Source organism: Schistocerca gregaria, chromosome X (assembly GCF_023897955.1).
Source record: "Schistocerca gregaria isolate iqSchGreg1 chromosome X, iqSchGreg1.2, whole genome shotgun sequence".
In the NCBI taxonomy this organism is placed as follows: Eukaryota; Metazoa; Arthropoda; class Insecta; order Orthoptera; family Acrididae; genus Schistocerca; species Schistocerca gregaria.
In genome coordinates this window covers 116744280-116761586 of record NC_064931.1, presented here as the reverse complement: position 1 = coordinate 116761586, position 17307 = coordinate 116744280, and the positions used below count along the sequence as shown (strand labels likewise).

Genomic DNA, 17307 nt, shown 5'->3' with positions numbered 1-17307 from the left:
TTGAAACGAAGTGTTTAGCTCCACACTATTGGCTAATTTCAACTGCTTGCTGCATTTCAAGTGCATGTTTTCATCTTCAAGTACATATGGCAGTATGCCGTAATAAAGAATCAAAAATGCCTTAATACAGTACTGGTACTCCAAGAAAATTTACATCCTGAAACCCACACTGAAAAGCTTAATATCAGGTCAAGGCTTGCTTCATTGGGAATCTAGACATACGAATGTGCTCTTTAAGTATGAACTTTAAATGTGCCATTTTAGTATGGTTCACGAAAATTTGAGGCTCCTGCAGTATCCTCTGATGTCTTTTGTCTTTTATGACATAATGTAAGATCTTTTAATGTTTCACATGTACGAACATATGGGCTTCCTGCATCGTAGCAGCTGCCAAAGCGTGGTGACGCCTGTTACCTGGGGCTCTCTGATGACTACTGAAACGAACCTATTTCTAACAGGTCGTGGGAAAATATTGTGAATGGTGGTTTGAAAAGCATTACTTTCAAAGTAAATTTCCTTTTATGCAAGTTGAACTACTTCCGAGAATGTACAATGAATTTCTTAAATCAGAGAGCGTTTGATGATGAGCCACTTAGAAGTATTTCGAGCCCAGAAGATCAAACATTCATGTCGTTATTATGAGCAAATTGGTGTAGTGCTATGGGAAGCTCTCTCTCCTCTGTGGTAGCTAATTTATTTATGGAAAACTTTGTAGACAAGTCACTGCACTCTGTTAAAAAAATTACTGGCACGTTTGTGTCATATGTCTTGAAGTGTAACACACGCAAAAAATGTCAACATTATATATGAAAGCTTAGCTTCTCTTGCAGCTTATTAACCTTAGAGACCAATATTATATGTGAAAGCTTTGCTTTTCTTGTAGTAACACTGTATATTAATTTTCCTTGTTTGTGTATCCGCACTACTTAACAGTGATGTTGCTACTGGCTGACCACATCACGTGTGCTATGCTCTGAATATCCGCTGTGATCGGCTGGTGGGATCACGTGACGTGGGCTATGACTGGCTTACAAAAGCGCATCACAATCTCGATTTCAGTGCTTCAGAAAGTAAAATGCGGAGTTTTGGTTGAATTTGAATTTATACTTTCGTAATACGAAAATATGCAGCGTACATGTTGCTGCTCATTTAAATTCTTTCCAAAAGGAGTTTTCTTCCATCAGTTTCGTTTTCTAAAGTGCCGGGAAATTCTACACCCGTGTATAAAAACATAACCATTCAAAGGATTGATAAGTTTTACAATTCCGAAGAAAATATACTCTCACTTAATAACACGGAAAAAGTGTGTTTTCATCCGGGACATAGTGTATTTTTAACCGGGAAATCCGGAAATTTTTTTTCCTTGTCCATGTATACACCCTGTGCAGTAAAATTTCAGCATCAGACAAGATGTTTTTTTAGTATATAACTTCTTTAAACTTACAGACACTACCACAAATACTATTGAATGTACTTGGGAAATTATGTCATTGTACAACACACTGTTCAAGAGATATGATGGCATAAACATTGAGATAAGTGGAAGAACTTGCTTTTGCATAAAATGGTGGCCAAATTACCTAGACTACATTTAACCAGTCTTTCATAATGAGAGCACTTAATCACTTCCAACAAACTTTAAGCATAATTTCAAACCTCTCATTAATTTTTCTTGCTTACATATTTAATGTCAAATACTTAATACACTAACTCATTTGTAAATTAATCAGATGTTTGAAGCGGTTTTATGCAGAGGATGTTCGATTCTTTAAAGAACTGTTTTTTTTCTGATAATAATAGGTTTACTCAACAAAAGATTTTAAATTTTAATGTATTCTTAGGAAATGTTTTGGAAGTGTTTATAATTTATTTGTAACATGTCTACCAGACAAAATACAGGAGTTCGGTTTTAAACTCTGATGTCACCAAATTGCAGTTGCCTAGTGGACTTAACGGTGTGAATGCTATCACACTATCGTATTGTTCTATAACGTAACATGCTAATTGCTACTAGAAATTCAAGGGTTACTGTTGTAGGCGACATACTTGGGTACTTTCTGGTACAGTTTGTTGGAGATATAGTTAAAGCAGTGCTGTCTACCTTATGTTATGTGGTGATTAGTTATTTTATTTTTCTTATCTGTACAGATTAGAAGATGGAACTGAAACTGGTCATAAAATTATAAAGATATGCAATCTGGACAGGCAATAGAATTAACCGTAAAAGGGAATGGTTCAGTCTGACATGTTCAAACCTGCCGTGAAGTTTTTCACACATGGAGAATACACTGAACAGAATGCACTGTCAAAAGTTTAGCTGCTAAGGTGCACTGCAAGTATTTAAAAAGATTGTTAAAGTTACTCATTCTTGCTGCACGAATAACGGCTTATAGCAGCAGTTTGTACAGTCCTGCCTAGTGTGCAAATTCGAAAATAAGCTGACGCAGCCATGACAGAAGAACATAGCACCCCGTAGCATGAAGTCCAAAATTTTAAGATTTTAAACTGTACCAGAAATGTCTCAAATCATTAATTTTTTGAGTAACTTGTAGTTAATATTGACAGCTAAACCACTGCAGAAGTAATTGTTATGCATATGAGTAGCAAAGGAAAGAAAATCAATGCAGTTATGACATTACGTTCCTGATGACTACCATTCGTAAGACTTTTAATTTGTCGACATGAAATATTTTATACCAATTCCTGTAGCACAGATCTTATGATAATTGTTCAATAATGTATATTTTCTAACAATTAAACAGTTTCATATTCATTCTTTGCAGCCATCACAAAAATGCAAAGTGCCTATTGGATGATGAAATAAACATTCTCCTTGCACTAGGCACACCTGATAAAAGATAAATTAAAACATTAGGGCATTTCAGGGTAATTTCTAGTTTCATTTAACGGAGTTGGCATAGATAAGAAATGGTCATGGTCATTGTTCTGCATTTTGTGTTGCATACCAAATGTTCTTAATTAAATCTGGAGACTGTGGTGATGCAAACTGACAATGCACAAATGACAGAAATTCAACAGTACTGCTCCGCTGATGAACTAGAAAGACAAAAAGCTACCGGAAATTATATTCTCTGACAGTTTTCTGAAAAATGTTTTACACAGTCGCAAAAATTTCTGTACTGTGTGGTTGAAGTACACTATTAGTTCTGGGTGGAGTCTGAATTTTCACCATTCTAAAAACAGAGGTGTTATCATGTCCAGACCAAGAGTGCAACAAAAGAAATGAATTATTTTCTGCAGCTGGTAAGATGATGATTCGGATGTAATATTGAAAATTATTCTCCTGCAATTTTCTTGAAACTAACCATTCCTTTCTTTAATTTTTGGCCCTAATTTTCTTTGAGGTTCCTGAAGATAGATATAAAGCTGCAGAAACATTAATCCACAGTTGCTCATCACTGTCATTGTGGTAGACGAATGTGTCATAACATTCATCAACTGCACAAGCAACTCTGTCTTTTTTTTGCTTGAAATGATAGGTTCAGTTTGCACACCATTCTTGCATGAACTTGACTGATTGTCTGTACACAAAGCACTTTAGGGGATAACAAGAAGCTTTGTATTGAGGTCAGCTACAAATTTCTATTACCTATTAACGGCATGTCCTGTACACATTTACTCGACATAAACTTTGTAATTTTGCTACTTCCTTTCCATATAATTTCCCAAATCTGTTTAACCATGTCAAAGAAACATGGAAATCTATAACATTCATGTGACTTGCAATTCAGAGGGCCCTTGATAACGGTGCATTGACTCTCACAAGCAGATCTAAATATTTCAAATAGGTTTTCATTCACACTTTTGCAAGTTTCATTTTGGCATATATTTTGTACTTCATGTATATTTTTCCTCCATTCATACAATTCACGTTTTATGAAACAAAACTGGCTTTGTATGTTGCTTAACTTTATAAGTGTGCTGCCTCCTTTATTTAAACAAAAACTTTGCAGCCTTTTCTTTGTCACTGAAAGCTGGAATAGGAAAGTACCAATTAGCACAACAATCAGGATTGGAACCACAATTCACAGAACTGACTGAATTATGTTTCTACAGTTTCTAATGAAACATGTGAACTATTGTGTCAGAGAAACTATCAGTGGAAACAAATTCACTTTACAAATTACTACCACATTGTGCCATGTTATCTGTTTATTGATGTCAACCAGGGCTATACAGCTGTTGTGCTGTGTCTGTTACAGCTGCCTGACATGCTACGATTTTGGTAATTTTCAATTTTTTTTAATTATTTTTTTATAATATACTTAGTGTGCCTCAGCAGCTAAAGTTTTGACATTGTGTTCGTTTCAGTATATTATTCCAATATAAAACATTTTGGGACAGATTTCAACATGTCAGATTAGACAGCTCCCTTGTTATTCAGTATTGTACAAGATGTCATAGTTGTTGAAAATATCAGATTTTTTTCACAATAGAGAGGGGATTTCTAATGCTGGTTCTTCCAGTGGAATTTTGTACCGAAAATCATCCTTCCTTTTGGACCATACAAGCTGACTCTTTTCAAACACTTATTTCCAGCAGATACTGCTGTCCTTCCTGTATTTTTCTTCTGTTTCAAGCTCATCATTTACCAGTTACGTAAACTATACTCCATCACTTTTGTGCATCTACTACTCACATTTCTGTAATTTTTTAAAAAATTGTTCTGAGCATTATCTCTCAATTCCATTTAGTTCTTCAGATTGATTGTTTCTAATTTGTAAGTATACTCTTGTGTGCATCATAAATTTGCTATATTTTTTATGTATCTACATCTACATTGATACTCTGCAAATCACACTTAAGTGCCTGGCAGAGGGTTCTTCGAACCACCTTCACAATAATTCTCTATTATTCCTCTGTCGAACAGCGTGCGGAAAAAATGAACACCTATATCTTTCCGTGTGAGCTCTGATTTCCCATATTTTATTACAATCGTCATTTCTCTCTATGTAGATTGCCATGAACAAAATATTTTCGTATTTGGAGGAGAAAGTTGATGATTGAAATTGATTCCGCCACAACAAAAAATGCCTTTGTTTTAATGGTGTCCATCTAAAATCCTGTATCATCTCCATGACACTCTCTCCCCTACTTCATGATAATACATAACATACTGCTCTTCGTTGTACTTTTTCGATGTACTCTGTCAATCGTCTCTTGTAAGGATCCCAGACTGTTCAGCAGTACTACAAAAGAGGACAGATAGGCATAGTGTAGGCAGTCTCTTTAGTAGATTTCTTACATTTTCTAAGTGTCCTGCCAATAAAACACAGACTTTGGTTTGCCCTCCACACAACATTTTCTATGTTCACAGTGGTAATTCCTAGGTATTTAGTTGAATTTGTGGCCTTTAGATTAGACTGATTTATCATGTAACTGAAGTTCAATAGTTTCCTTTTAGCACTCATGTGGATGACTTCATACTTTCCATTAATTAGGATCAACTGCAAATTTTCACACCATTCAGATATCTTTTCTAAATCATTTTGCAATTTGTTTTGATCATCTTATTAGTTTACTAGATGATAAATGACATCATCATCTACAAACAATTTAATATAGCTGCTCAGAATGTCTCCTAAATCATTTATATAGGTAAGGAACAGCAGAGGGCCTTTAACACTATCTGGGGAACTCCATGAATCACTTCTGTCTTACTCAATGACTTTCTGTTAATTACTATGAACTGTGACCTCTATGACATGAAATCATGAATCCAGTCACATAACCGAGACAATATTCATTAAACACACAATTTCACCACAAGCGGCTTGTATGGTAGAGTGTCAAAAGCCTTTTGGAAATCTAGAAATATGGAATCAATTTGAAATCCTGTCATTATCAGTCAACACTTTGAGTATGTAAAGAGCTAGTTGTGTTTCACAAGAACAATGTTTTCTACATCCGTGTTTACTGTATGTCAATAGACTGTTCACTTCTAGGTGATTCATAGTGTTTGATCACAATATATGTTCCAAAATCCTGCTGCATATCGACATTAATGACATTTAGTGGATTACTCCTGCTACCTTTCTTGAATATTGTTGTGTCCTGTGCGACTTTCTAGTCTTTGGGTACGGATCTTTCGTCAAGTGAGCACTAGTATATAATTGTTAAGTATGGAGCTATTGCATTAGCATACTTTGAAAGGGACCTAATTGGTACACGGTCTGGACCAGAAGACTTGCTTTTATTAACTGATTTAAGTTGCTCCACTACTATGAGGATATCTACTTCTAAGTTACTCATGTTGGCAGCTGTTATTGATTTGAATTCTGGGATATTTACTGTGTCTTCTTTGGTGAAGGAATTTCAAAAGGCTGTGTTTAGTAACTCTGTTTTCACAGCACTGTTGTTGATAGTATTTCCACTATCACCCAGAGAAGAATTGACTGTGTCTTGCTGCTAGCATACTTTATGTATGACCAGAATCTGTTTGTATTTTCTACCAGGCTTCGAGATAAGGTTTCGTTGTGGAAACTATTATAAGCATCTCGCATTGATGTCATCGCTAAATTATAAGCTTCTGTAGAATATCGCCAGTCTTGGAGATGTTGCATTCTTTTAAATTTGGTGTGCTTTTATCGTTGTTTCTGCAACAGTGTTCTGACCAGTTTTGTGTACCAGGGGGGATCAGCTCTGTTGTTTGTTTATTTGGTATAAATCTCTCAATTGCTGTTGATACTATTTCTTTGAATTCAAGCATTTCTTTGAATGTAAGCATTCTTATTATTTTGTGGAATAAGTTTGTATTTTATTTTCTAGAGGTAGTAGTTTCTGCATTGAACAAACTTTTATTCTGAATTTCTCATCATGCTTTTGCTTTGAAATGTCTACCACTGTTTGGATAATTTCTCTCTTGATTTCTGAGTGAATATAAAATGTTGAAAATTAAATGACAGTACTCTCAAAAACATGTGTTTTGAAGCATAATTTGTTGGTGTGGCATGCTGGGAAAGTGGTGCCTTTGATATCAGTGTATTACCTCAGAGACATGAACATAACGGATGCTATGGTTTTGGCTTTATGCGTTAGAAGTGCTGTTGCTGCATCACGTGACGACATAGCGCGTGAGCTTAAATAGTATGTAAACCTGGCCCGTGGTTTACCAAAAGTTTCCCAAGCTTGGTGTCAACCATATCTGTGGCCCAAGTGTGGTATTTTAGAGTGCTTTCTTCCATTCTGAAAAATAACCTCAGTTTCTAAGCCAGTAATCTCTTCCTGAGCAGAAAATCTAGTGTCCTGGTGAGAATTCATTCACTTACATATAGACAACTTTTTATCTTTTGGTGCTTTTGTATATGTGGGTCTGCAAATAGTGTAAAATGTGCTCTCTCAAACTGCTGTGGATAAGATTTGATGCTTTGTTTAGATAGTGGTCTGTTGTTTCACTTCACTTGTTGATGCCAGAGACTTTGCTTTTTTCTTGCATCATGCAAAGAGATCTTCATTTCTTGTCATATGTGACACACTGATTCCATTATCACTTATAATGTTTAACCATTGTCGTATTTGTGAGAAATAATGACAGTTAATGTTATTCTACACATATTTCACTTTTACACACTGAATCTTTAATTCTGTAGCAGATCGTTCACTGTTTTTAAACTTACTGACAGATTAAAACTGTGTGCAAGTCCGGAACCCAAACCTGGAATCTTTCAGACCTCTTAACAACTGAGCTATCTAGGCAGCTGCCCTCAAAGTTTCAATGCTGGCAGTGCCTGTCTTCTATTTTCCAAACTTCACAGAAGTTTTCGTGCATATCTTTTTTGACTAGATGTTCTGGAAGGAAGGCTGTTGTGGAGAAATGAAATAGCCACAACCTAGCTGGTTTTTCAGCTGCAAATTAAGAGTATTAACATCAGTGTTTCCCATTTATAATGAATAGTTCAGTTATTTAAATGTCAATGACCTTAGAAGTAGAAATATGGCCATAGACGAAGAAATGCAGTAGAATATCTAGAAGCAGAATTCACATCCAGATCCGTAAAGGGGCTTATATGATATTATACAATGACATGTGATGAAGCCTCTCTAGCAGGTAACATCTGTCATGTTCAAAGGTGTGATTTTGAAGTCTGTGCTCAATGAAATGTTCAACATTACAAAAAAAAAAAATCATTTTAGTGTATGCCCTGCTGTAAACCCAAAAGTAATACTCATACTATGAGAACAATTTCTAACAAAATTTGTAGAAAATACATTTTGATATTTACATTTGATATTTACCCTCAAAATGTACTGTCTCATCAGCCAAAAATGTATCTACTAGTGTCCTGTTCTGGTTAGTCCATACATGCATAACATTTAGCAATTTTTCCAACAATAACTTAATATGTTTATTTGGATCATGGGTTAAGAAATGTGTTACAAATCTTTAAACAAGTCTTCTTTGTGAAACTTTTTGTTAAAATTAATTAGTATGACTATATCTTTGTTTCTTTCTAATATGTTGTGTTTCTGTTTGTTACATGTTGTTCTGCTGCATTCACCAGACCTGTGAGGTAAGCATCTACTTCTAAATTTATGTAATTTATCCAGCAGTACATTACTATTTGTATGATGCCTCTATTGTGTCACAAAAGATTGCTAGTTTTATGCCAGTTATATCAAGCCTTAAATTGACATGGAGAGACTTAGACTATAGGTGCTTTTTTTCCTCCAATCATTGGTCCGCAGCTCGTGGTCCTGCGGTAGCGTTCTCGCTTCCCACGCCCGGGTTCGATTCCCAGCGGGGTCAGGGATTTTCTCTGCCTCGTGATGACTGGGTGTTGTGTGATGTCCTTAGGTTAGTTAGGTTTAAGTAGTTCTAAGTTCTAGGGGACTGATGACCATAGCTGTTAAGTCCCATAGTGCTCAGAGTCATTTGAACCATTTTCCTCCAATCATTAACCCGTTTTGAAACAGAAGATTGAAAGAGGAATTTCTGTGATAGGTTATTGTTCTTAAGCAAATTATTAATTATGTTTCCTTCATGTATTTTTAAGGCACTAGCAGTGTTGAGGTTTAATTGCTAATGTTGTTTTCTGACTACTCTACTCTACCTCCTTCCAATTCTGTAACACCTTAGGTTGGTGCATAAGTTTGTAGTGTTTTTGTTTTGCTTGTTGGTGTTCCATTTGCTATTGCATTATTTATCGACAGTCTTTTTTATCTGTAGTTCACTGTTGCTATTTCAGCACACATATTGTCATTTTGTCATTTGGATCGGGTGTGATGGCGTCTTTTCAGTACACTGGCGGGAGAGCACCGGTGCTCAAACCCAGTAAAAACCCGCTTGATGTGGATAGCTATCGGCCCATCAGCCTCACCAACGCCCTTTGTAAGCTGCTGGAACATATGGTATGTCGGCAGTTGGGTTGGGACCTGGAGTCATGTGGCCTACTGGCCTACTGTGGCCTGGCTTCCGTCAGGATCGCTCTACCAGTGATAATCTTGTGTCCCTTGAGTCTGTCATCTGAACAGCCTTTTCCACACACCAACACCTGGTTGCTGTCTTTTTTGATTTACGAAAATCATATGACATGACCAGGCGACATCATATCCTTGCCACATTGTATGAGTGCAGTCTGCATGCTCGCTCCTGATTTTTATCCAAAACTTCCTGTCTGTCTGTACTTTCCGTGTTCCATAGTTCCATCTATATCCAGAAGAATGGAGTCCAACAGGGCTCATCTTTGTCAGTTTAAGCAGAAGTGCTGGCAGCAGCTCAATGCCCTCTGTTGCCTGAGCAACACCAATTGGGGCGCAGATAGCTGTATGTTGGTGCGGCTCTACAGAGCTCTTGTCCAATCCTGTATTGATGACCTCTACTTGTGGTCCATTCACGCACACGTCCATGGTGTACGCCTCGGCCACAGCCTTGCTGGGCCTTTCAGGTGGCCCTAAGGACTCCGATAATGCTGCAGCTCCCCGCTGTCACTTCCTCTTGATTCTTGACATGTTCTGGGGCCCTGAAGTGTTTTACACTGACAGCTTGCTGGCTGATGGTTGTGTTGGTTTTGCCTACGTTCACGGCGGCCCTATTGAACAGCATTCCTTACCCGATGGGTTCAGTGTATTCACTGCAGAGCTGGCGGCCATTTCTCGTGCACTTCAGTTATCTCTATTCATGCCGTGGGGAATCTTTTCTTTTATGTACTGACTCCTTGAGTAGCCTGAAAACTATCGACCAGTGCTACTCTCGTCATCCTTTGGTAATGTCCATCCAGGAGTCCATCTATGCCCTGGAACGGTCCAGTTGTTCAGTGGTGTTCGTCTAGACGCCTGGTTACGTCGGAATCGCAGGAAATGAACTTGATGACAGGCTGGCCAAACAGACTACGTGGAAACCACTTCTGGAGATGGGCATCCCTGCAACTGAGCAGCGTTCGTTATTACGCTGCAAGGTTTTTCAGCTTTGGGAGATAGAATGGCAAAATCTCAGTATGCACAACAAACAGTGAGCCATTAAGGGGTCCATGATGAGGACCTCTCCCAGGGTTCCATGGTTCTCTGCCGGCTCCACATTGGACATGCCTGGATGACTCACAGCTACCTCCTGCTCCATGAAGACCCACCTGAGTGTCGGTGTGGTGTCCGGTTGACAGTGGCCCATATTCCTCTACTCTGTCCTTCTTTGGGTGCCCTGCTACTTCATCTTCAGTTGATGAACTCTTTATCATTGTTTTTAGTAGACAATGCCTCATCAGCTGATTTGGTTTTACATTTTATCCATGAGGATGGGTTTTATCATTAAATCTGAGTTTTAGCGCATGTCCCTTATCCCTCTGTGTCCTCCACCATAGTGCTTTTAGGGTGGAGGGTTTAATGTGTTGCAGAATGGTGGTTTTTCCTTTTTATTTCCGCAGTCAGTCAAACACTGTAATTTGCTTCCTTGTTGTACTCTCTTCTAACTGTTTCTTGCATCTCTCCCTGCTGTTTTCTTGTCCTCTTTTGTTCCTTTTAGTGTTTGTTGCCATTCCGTCATTCTTGTGGTCTTCCTTTCTTTGTGTTTTGTGTTATATGTCTCATCTGTTTTATTCTCGCACTTTTGGCGTTGTTTTAGTAGGAACAAGGGACCCATGACCTTGTAGTTTGGTCCCTTTCCTCCTCTTTTAAACCAGCCAACCGTAAATACATCACCTGAGGTTTACAATTGATTGTCTTACACTGACTGCATAGTGAAAGGCATCCAGGTGCTCCCACCACCATTCCTGGCATTTAACAGGAAGATAGATTCATGGGCAAACTACATCACACACATGAACAGCATTTTTTAGCTAGTATACCAGCCATATTTTAAAGATATTTGTAACACCTAATGCAGGAAGTTAGAGACATGGCCAGTTACCAATCATTGTCACTGTCAAAAATGTGAAAGATCTTGCAACAAATTTGGATGCCTTATTCAGTGTGCTCCAACAAGGAAACTTGAAGTGTAACAAAGACAAATTCTATTTTTCTCACCACAAGTTGAACATTTAGGACGTGTTTTAAATGCCACAGGGATGCATCCCACTCTGCATTATGTAGAGGTCATACAAAGACTATCAGTCCCAAGGGACACCAAACAACTAAAATCAGAGTTGGATCAGCTTAACTACTAGCAAAAATTCATTCCTCACACAGTAGCCATTGCTGAACCACTCCATCAGCTTCTTAACAAAAATGTAAACAGCTTTGCGACAAGGCTTCTCAGGACTTAGAACAGGCATTGCTCCATCTGACGTGCCTCATGGCTTATGACCTTATTCAGTTGCTGATTGTTGCAGCAATTGCATAAGACTATGGCCTTGGAGCCATTCTTTCTCCCAAAATCAATGGCATTGAGGGTCTGACTGCATTTGTTTCCAAAATTTGAACCCTGGCACAGTGAAGTTACCGTCAAATAGAAAAATAGGCCTTGGTCATCATCTTAGTGCTAAAAAAGTTTCATTGTTATGTGTATGGACATTGTTTTATTCTTTTAACACACCATAGACCCCTACTGACATTGTTTAACGTCCACTATGACATACCTGGCAGGACTGCCCAGTATGTGTATTGGTGGCCACTGTTCCTGTCAGAGTATTACTGTGATGTCCATTATCATTACACAGTTCATTATGTGAACTTGTATGCATTGTTCTGTCTCCCAGTAGGACAGGACACAGACTTTGAGCTGCACTGGAGATTTGTTTCTACACAGACACAGAGGCCGAGGCCGCTGCCTCCCATTTGCGAGTGGATGCCACAACAACCACCCACAAGTCACCATTGGGTCTGGTCCTCCATGACATCATCTAGTTTGTGCTTTGGAAGAGTCTAGCATATCAAAAAATTATCAAGCATCCCGAGATTCAGGCATATTGGCACTGTCCAGAAACTGTTGTAGCAGATATTGCACTTCAGTTCACATCTGCAGAATTTCATCACTTTTGTGAAGAGAACGGTATCATTTTGGTCTGTATGGCACCTTTCTGTCCGGCTTCCAATGGCTTGCTCCGCAACAGGTCCGTGCATTTAAAATCCAGATGACGAAGCTGCACCAGCATCATTGTCTTGATGACGCAATTACCTTGTTACTTGTGCCGTACCCCTCCATACCGCAGGATGGCTCAAGCCTGGCAGATAAATTACATGGTCAACCACAATGCTCACAGTTCTCCATAATCCATTCCACTACTCATACATCCCCACACTGGCATCCTCATTGCTGTCATCACACCCTTCAGGATGATGTACAGGCTGCCAGCATTGGGAGGAGGGGGGTTATGTTACGTTATGTTGGGGTGCACAGCCCACCAGCATGGCAGTACTGCTCTACAACTTACCTATTCTTGATTTTCTCACTGCTATCATCACTAAAGTGATAAGACCCTCAGAATCTATGAAAAGTAAAGCTAATTAGTATTACTAAGCAACTATCCCAGCACCTGGTACACAGCACCAGTTGCACATTGCTTATCTAATGTCTTCCAGGGGCAGCAAAAATTTGATTTTCAATATTTTTGGTAATTATTGACTGAATTAAAACATTTTAAATGCTTTCATTATCTACTCATTAAGAGTTATAATCACATGTTACAATCTTAACACAATAAGGAAAGTAAGGTAGAAACTATGTATGTATCTTAAAGCAGTGTAACTAAGGCACACGAATATGTGGACTTTATTCATCCAGTATTTGAGAATGAGAGTACTTAGTAACTTCCAATAAACTTTACATATAATTTCAAACCTCCATGAAACTTTCTCTCATTGACACTCACCACAAAATGATGAAAGGAAAAAAAGGTTATTGCTTACTACATTTTTTTCTGTTCATGCAGTGAAACTTGAGCATTGGACACGACATATTAATTTATTTCTTCTTTGCTACTATGTGTGGGAAACTAGCTTCTGCTTAAAATGGTGTGTAGTAAAATTTCAACATCAGGCGTGAAGTTTTACTTTATTATTTCATTACTACTACCTCTTTTCACCACACAGTTTGCAGACAGTATCTAGATATAGATTTAGATTAGTTTTTCGTTCCATAGATCCGAGCTGAGGAGATCCATGTGGATGTGGAACATGTAAATTTTTTTTAAAGCTGAAATAACAATACTAATAGTATGAGTATATACAATACATCATTTGTTTCTATTAAAAAATTCGTCAATGGAGTAGGAGTTGGGCACTAGTAAGTCTTTCAGGCTCCTTTTAAACTGATCTTTATTTGTAACTAAATTTTTTATGTGTGCTGGCAAATTATTGAAGATGAGTGTTCCCGAGTAGTGGACCCCTTTTTGAACTAAAGTAAGTGCTTTTAAGTCGTTGTGCAGATCATTTTTGTTCCTGGTATTGTATGTATGAACTGAGCTATTTGTTGGAAAAAAGAGATATATTATTTAGGACCAATTTCATTAAGGAGTAAATATACTGAGAGGCAGTAGTTAGTATACCTAGTTCTTTGAAGAGGTTTCTACAGGACGTCTATGAATTTACTCCACAAATAATACGTATTACACACTTTTGGACTCTGAAAACTTTTGTTTGACTTGAAGAGTTAACCCAAAATATTATACCACATGACATTATGGAGTGAAAGTAGGCAAAGTATGCAAGCTTTTTCAATTTTTATGTCATCTATGTCTGCTAATTTTATCAAGTTGTAATCCCAGGAATTTAAGACTGTCAACCTCTTCTATCTGCTCTTCTTCACACTTTATACATATGCTGGGTGGAAACCTCTTACAGGTTCTGAATTGCATATAGTGAGTCTTTTCGAAGTTGGATGTCAGTGAATTGGCTTCAAACCATTTATTATGATCCATGAAAATATCATTAACAGATCTTTCGAGAACTACACTCGACATACTATTTATTGCAGTACTTGTGTCATCTGCAAACAGAACAAACTTTGCTTCTGGCAGTGCAACTGATGAGAGATCATTAATGTACACAAGAAAAAGCAATGGCCCTAAGAAGGATCCTTGTGGGACACCACATGTAATTTCTTCCTATTCTGATGATGACTGATGACTTAATTCACTAGTCCCTTGCACTGACACCCTTTGTTTCCTGTTAGCGAGGTATGACTTGAACCATTTTGCAGCACTGCCCGTGGCACCATAGAATTCTAATTTATTTATTTGAAAGGATGTTGTGGTTCACACAATCAAATGCCTTTCACAAATCACAGAAAATACCTGCTGCTTGTAATTTGTTATTTAATGAATTAAGTACATTTTCACTGTAGGTGTCACATCACTGAATGTACACTCAAATTATGTCATTGTATGATACATAATTCAGGAGATATTAAATCAGAACATTGAGATGTGTGAAAACTTGCTTGTACTTAACATGTAGTGCAATTTACCCAGACTGTAATAATACGACATCCTGCATTCAAATAGAGTGCCTTGACCAACATCAAAGAAGTTGTTTGATATTTATTTGTATGACAAGTTTCTTTGTTGTTCCTCTCAATATTGAAACTAATCATGATTGGAAAATATTAGAACATATTGTTTCTCCAATTGTTCTTGGTTCAAAATTCATGAGTTAGAACTGCTTACATTCTTATGTCAAATCAGTTCTTGGAGAATTTAACACAATTCAGATCTCCATTATCCCCCTTTCCCTCTCACAGTCAGCCTGAGCATAGACTTCTATAAAATGACTATGCTCATGCAATTTGTATGATATTTTCGTGTTTTTCAGTAAGATAGAATTCAAATTACTGTGGCAAAGCAAGATAGGAAAATAGGAAAGTATAAAAGTTTTGTGAGCTGTTAAGTGATACTAATTATGTGTGTGTCTTGTACTTACTCATGAACTGACATCAATAGCAGTCTCCTGTATCTAAACATTTTTATTAATTTCCTTTGGCAATTAGAAAACTGCAGCTTATTTTCACTAGCTCTGTGCTTTCACATCCAAGTTTAGCAATCTCAGCCAGTTTTATGCCCCAGTGTGTGTGCTGGTACTAAATTTATTGTACTGCAAACTTTGTAAAGTTGTTTGTTGAGATTCTCCTGGATACTGATGTATTGCATAGAATTTATCATTTGTCCACTCTCCAAAAATGCCATGAATTCATAACATCCTGGGGGAGGGGAAATCCCTTGCCATCACTATCCAGTGGTCAGTTGCCCCCTCCCCCTCCCGACACCATTCCATCAATGACTTTTTTGATTCATCTCAAAAGAAATAATTCCGTGTCTCATCCACTGTAAGAATGCTTGCTAAGAACCTGTATCTTCACTGATTTTTCATTCTGGTCACCTAAGATTCACTGTACTCTTTTTGCACATACTATTGAGTAAATTAGTTTATCAATAATCTTTATGGACTACTCTTTAACAATGGATAGTTTGTGTCATACTTTATTAGCTGTTAGATGGTGATGGCTGCAAATGACCAACATGATGCGTTGGATGTTGTGAGTGGCCTCTATAATGGTGGGTTGGCCAGTACGCTTCTATAAGCTGACAAACTCGGGATCTAATTGTGCTAATATCCACCATAGTACCCTAAAAAATATTTTTCACACTTCCATTAATGTTGTTTGGGTTTTTGCTTTCAGCATTCATAAACTCTTTCGCAGCACTTTGTGTAATACACATGCCATTATCAGTAATTACCTCAAACACTATAATGCACTTGTTGTGGAAACATAATGGTATTTCCAAATAATGGAATAGGAGGTTAAGATATTGGCACCAGAGTCAAATTTGCTAGGCTATTCTAATACTTTACGTGATAAAGAAAGAGGAGACATTACTTTCAGACTGTCTCTTGTCTGTTGTCAAGAGCACTGGGATAACAACCATAGCAAGGCTATGTCCACTTAATTCTTTCATTCATATCAAAGCTGAAATTGTCATCCAATAACTTCACATTGACAAGTTAGTAAACCTTAATATAAAAATATGTATCACAGATTATTGAGGGCATTGAAGGTTATGCATTAAAATCAAAGGTTTTGCACATGTTGACATGGGGAGAAGAATAGAGTGGAGTACAGTATCAAGCCTGCTGATGGACTGATAAGAGTAGTCCTAAAATCAATATTCCAATGATCATATTTCTCAGTAGTTTATCTATAGTAAAAAAAAAATCATTTTGTAACATAGTAGTTAGCACTTTAGGTAGAAACTCATGAGAACTTGTAATAAAATAGGCAGATGTTGAAGTTCTGCTCACAGTGCCCCCCCCCCCCCCCCCCTGCCACCACCACAATGTTTCATGATTCTTAGAATTGTTAGGACTAATAATGCTGTTTTGCCATCTAATTTGTCCATGTAGTGTGTAGTGCGTAGTAAATTCTCACACCTTGTATCTTTACAGATCTGAAATGTTTTCCCCTACTATGACAATACATTGACCATTTTGCTCTTACTGAAACTGTCAAGAACATAGCAGAGGACTGTGTACAATATACAGATCATACTTTCTTTTGGTAGGGACAGTCATATTTTTAATTTTGGGTAGCAAAATTTTGTAGGCAGACTCTGAAAACCTTGCAGCATAATTTTGAATACATATACGTTGTATCGATTCAGAAATCTTTGTACAGTACTCAGAACTTTCCAATGTGATATTTCAACACAGTACTGTATCTAAAATACAATTTTTTTCTGAGCCTACATCATTTTTAAGACTTGTTAATTCATACCTCTGTAAATGAAATCTGGTGACATTCAAAATCAGAGAGCATTGGAAAATTGGATCCTAAAACTTTGGAAAGAGAGGCATGCTGCTACAGCTGTTGTCCAGTTGAATAGCTAATACACTATTCTAATGACATCTTCTTTCAACAGTGGCCAA

At 37.5% G+C, this 17307-nt stretch overlaps 1 protein-coding gene across 1 annotated transcript in view; it reads left to right on the top strand.

Moving 5' to 3' along the window:
• The window catches only part of LOC126297921 (uncharacterized), a 264238-nt gene that overhangs the window by 111509 nt on the left and 135422 nt on the right, over positions 1-17307 (top strand). The window contains exons 21-32 of the mRNA XM_049989236.1: positions 1889-1992; positions 2149-2205; positions 8223-8311; positions 8572-8720; positions 11344-11446; positions 12147-12268; positions 12337-12450; positions 12501-12856; positions 14845-15038; positions 16064-16092; positions 16182-16316; positions 16421-16459. Of these exons, the coding sequence (XP_049845193.1) occupies positions 1889-1992; positions 2149-2205; positions 8223-8311; positions 8572-8720; positions 11344-11446; positions 12147-12268; positions 12337-12450; positions 12501-12856; positions 14845-15038; positions 16064-16092; positions 16182-16316; positions 16421-16459 (1491 nt within the window). The remainder of the gene's footprint in view (positions 1-1888; positions 1993-2148; positions 2206-8222; positions 8312-8571; positions 8721-11343; positions 11447-12146; positions 12269-12336; positions 12451-12500; positions 12857-14844; positions 15039-16063; positions 16093-16181; positions 16317-16420; positions 16460-17307) is intronic.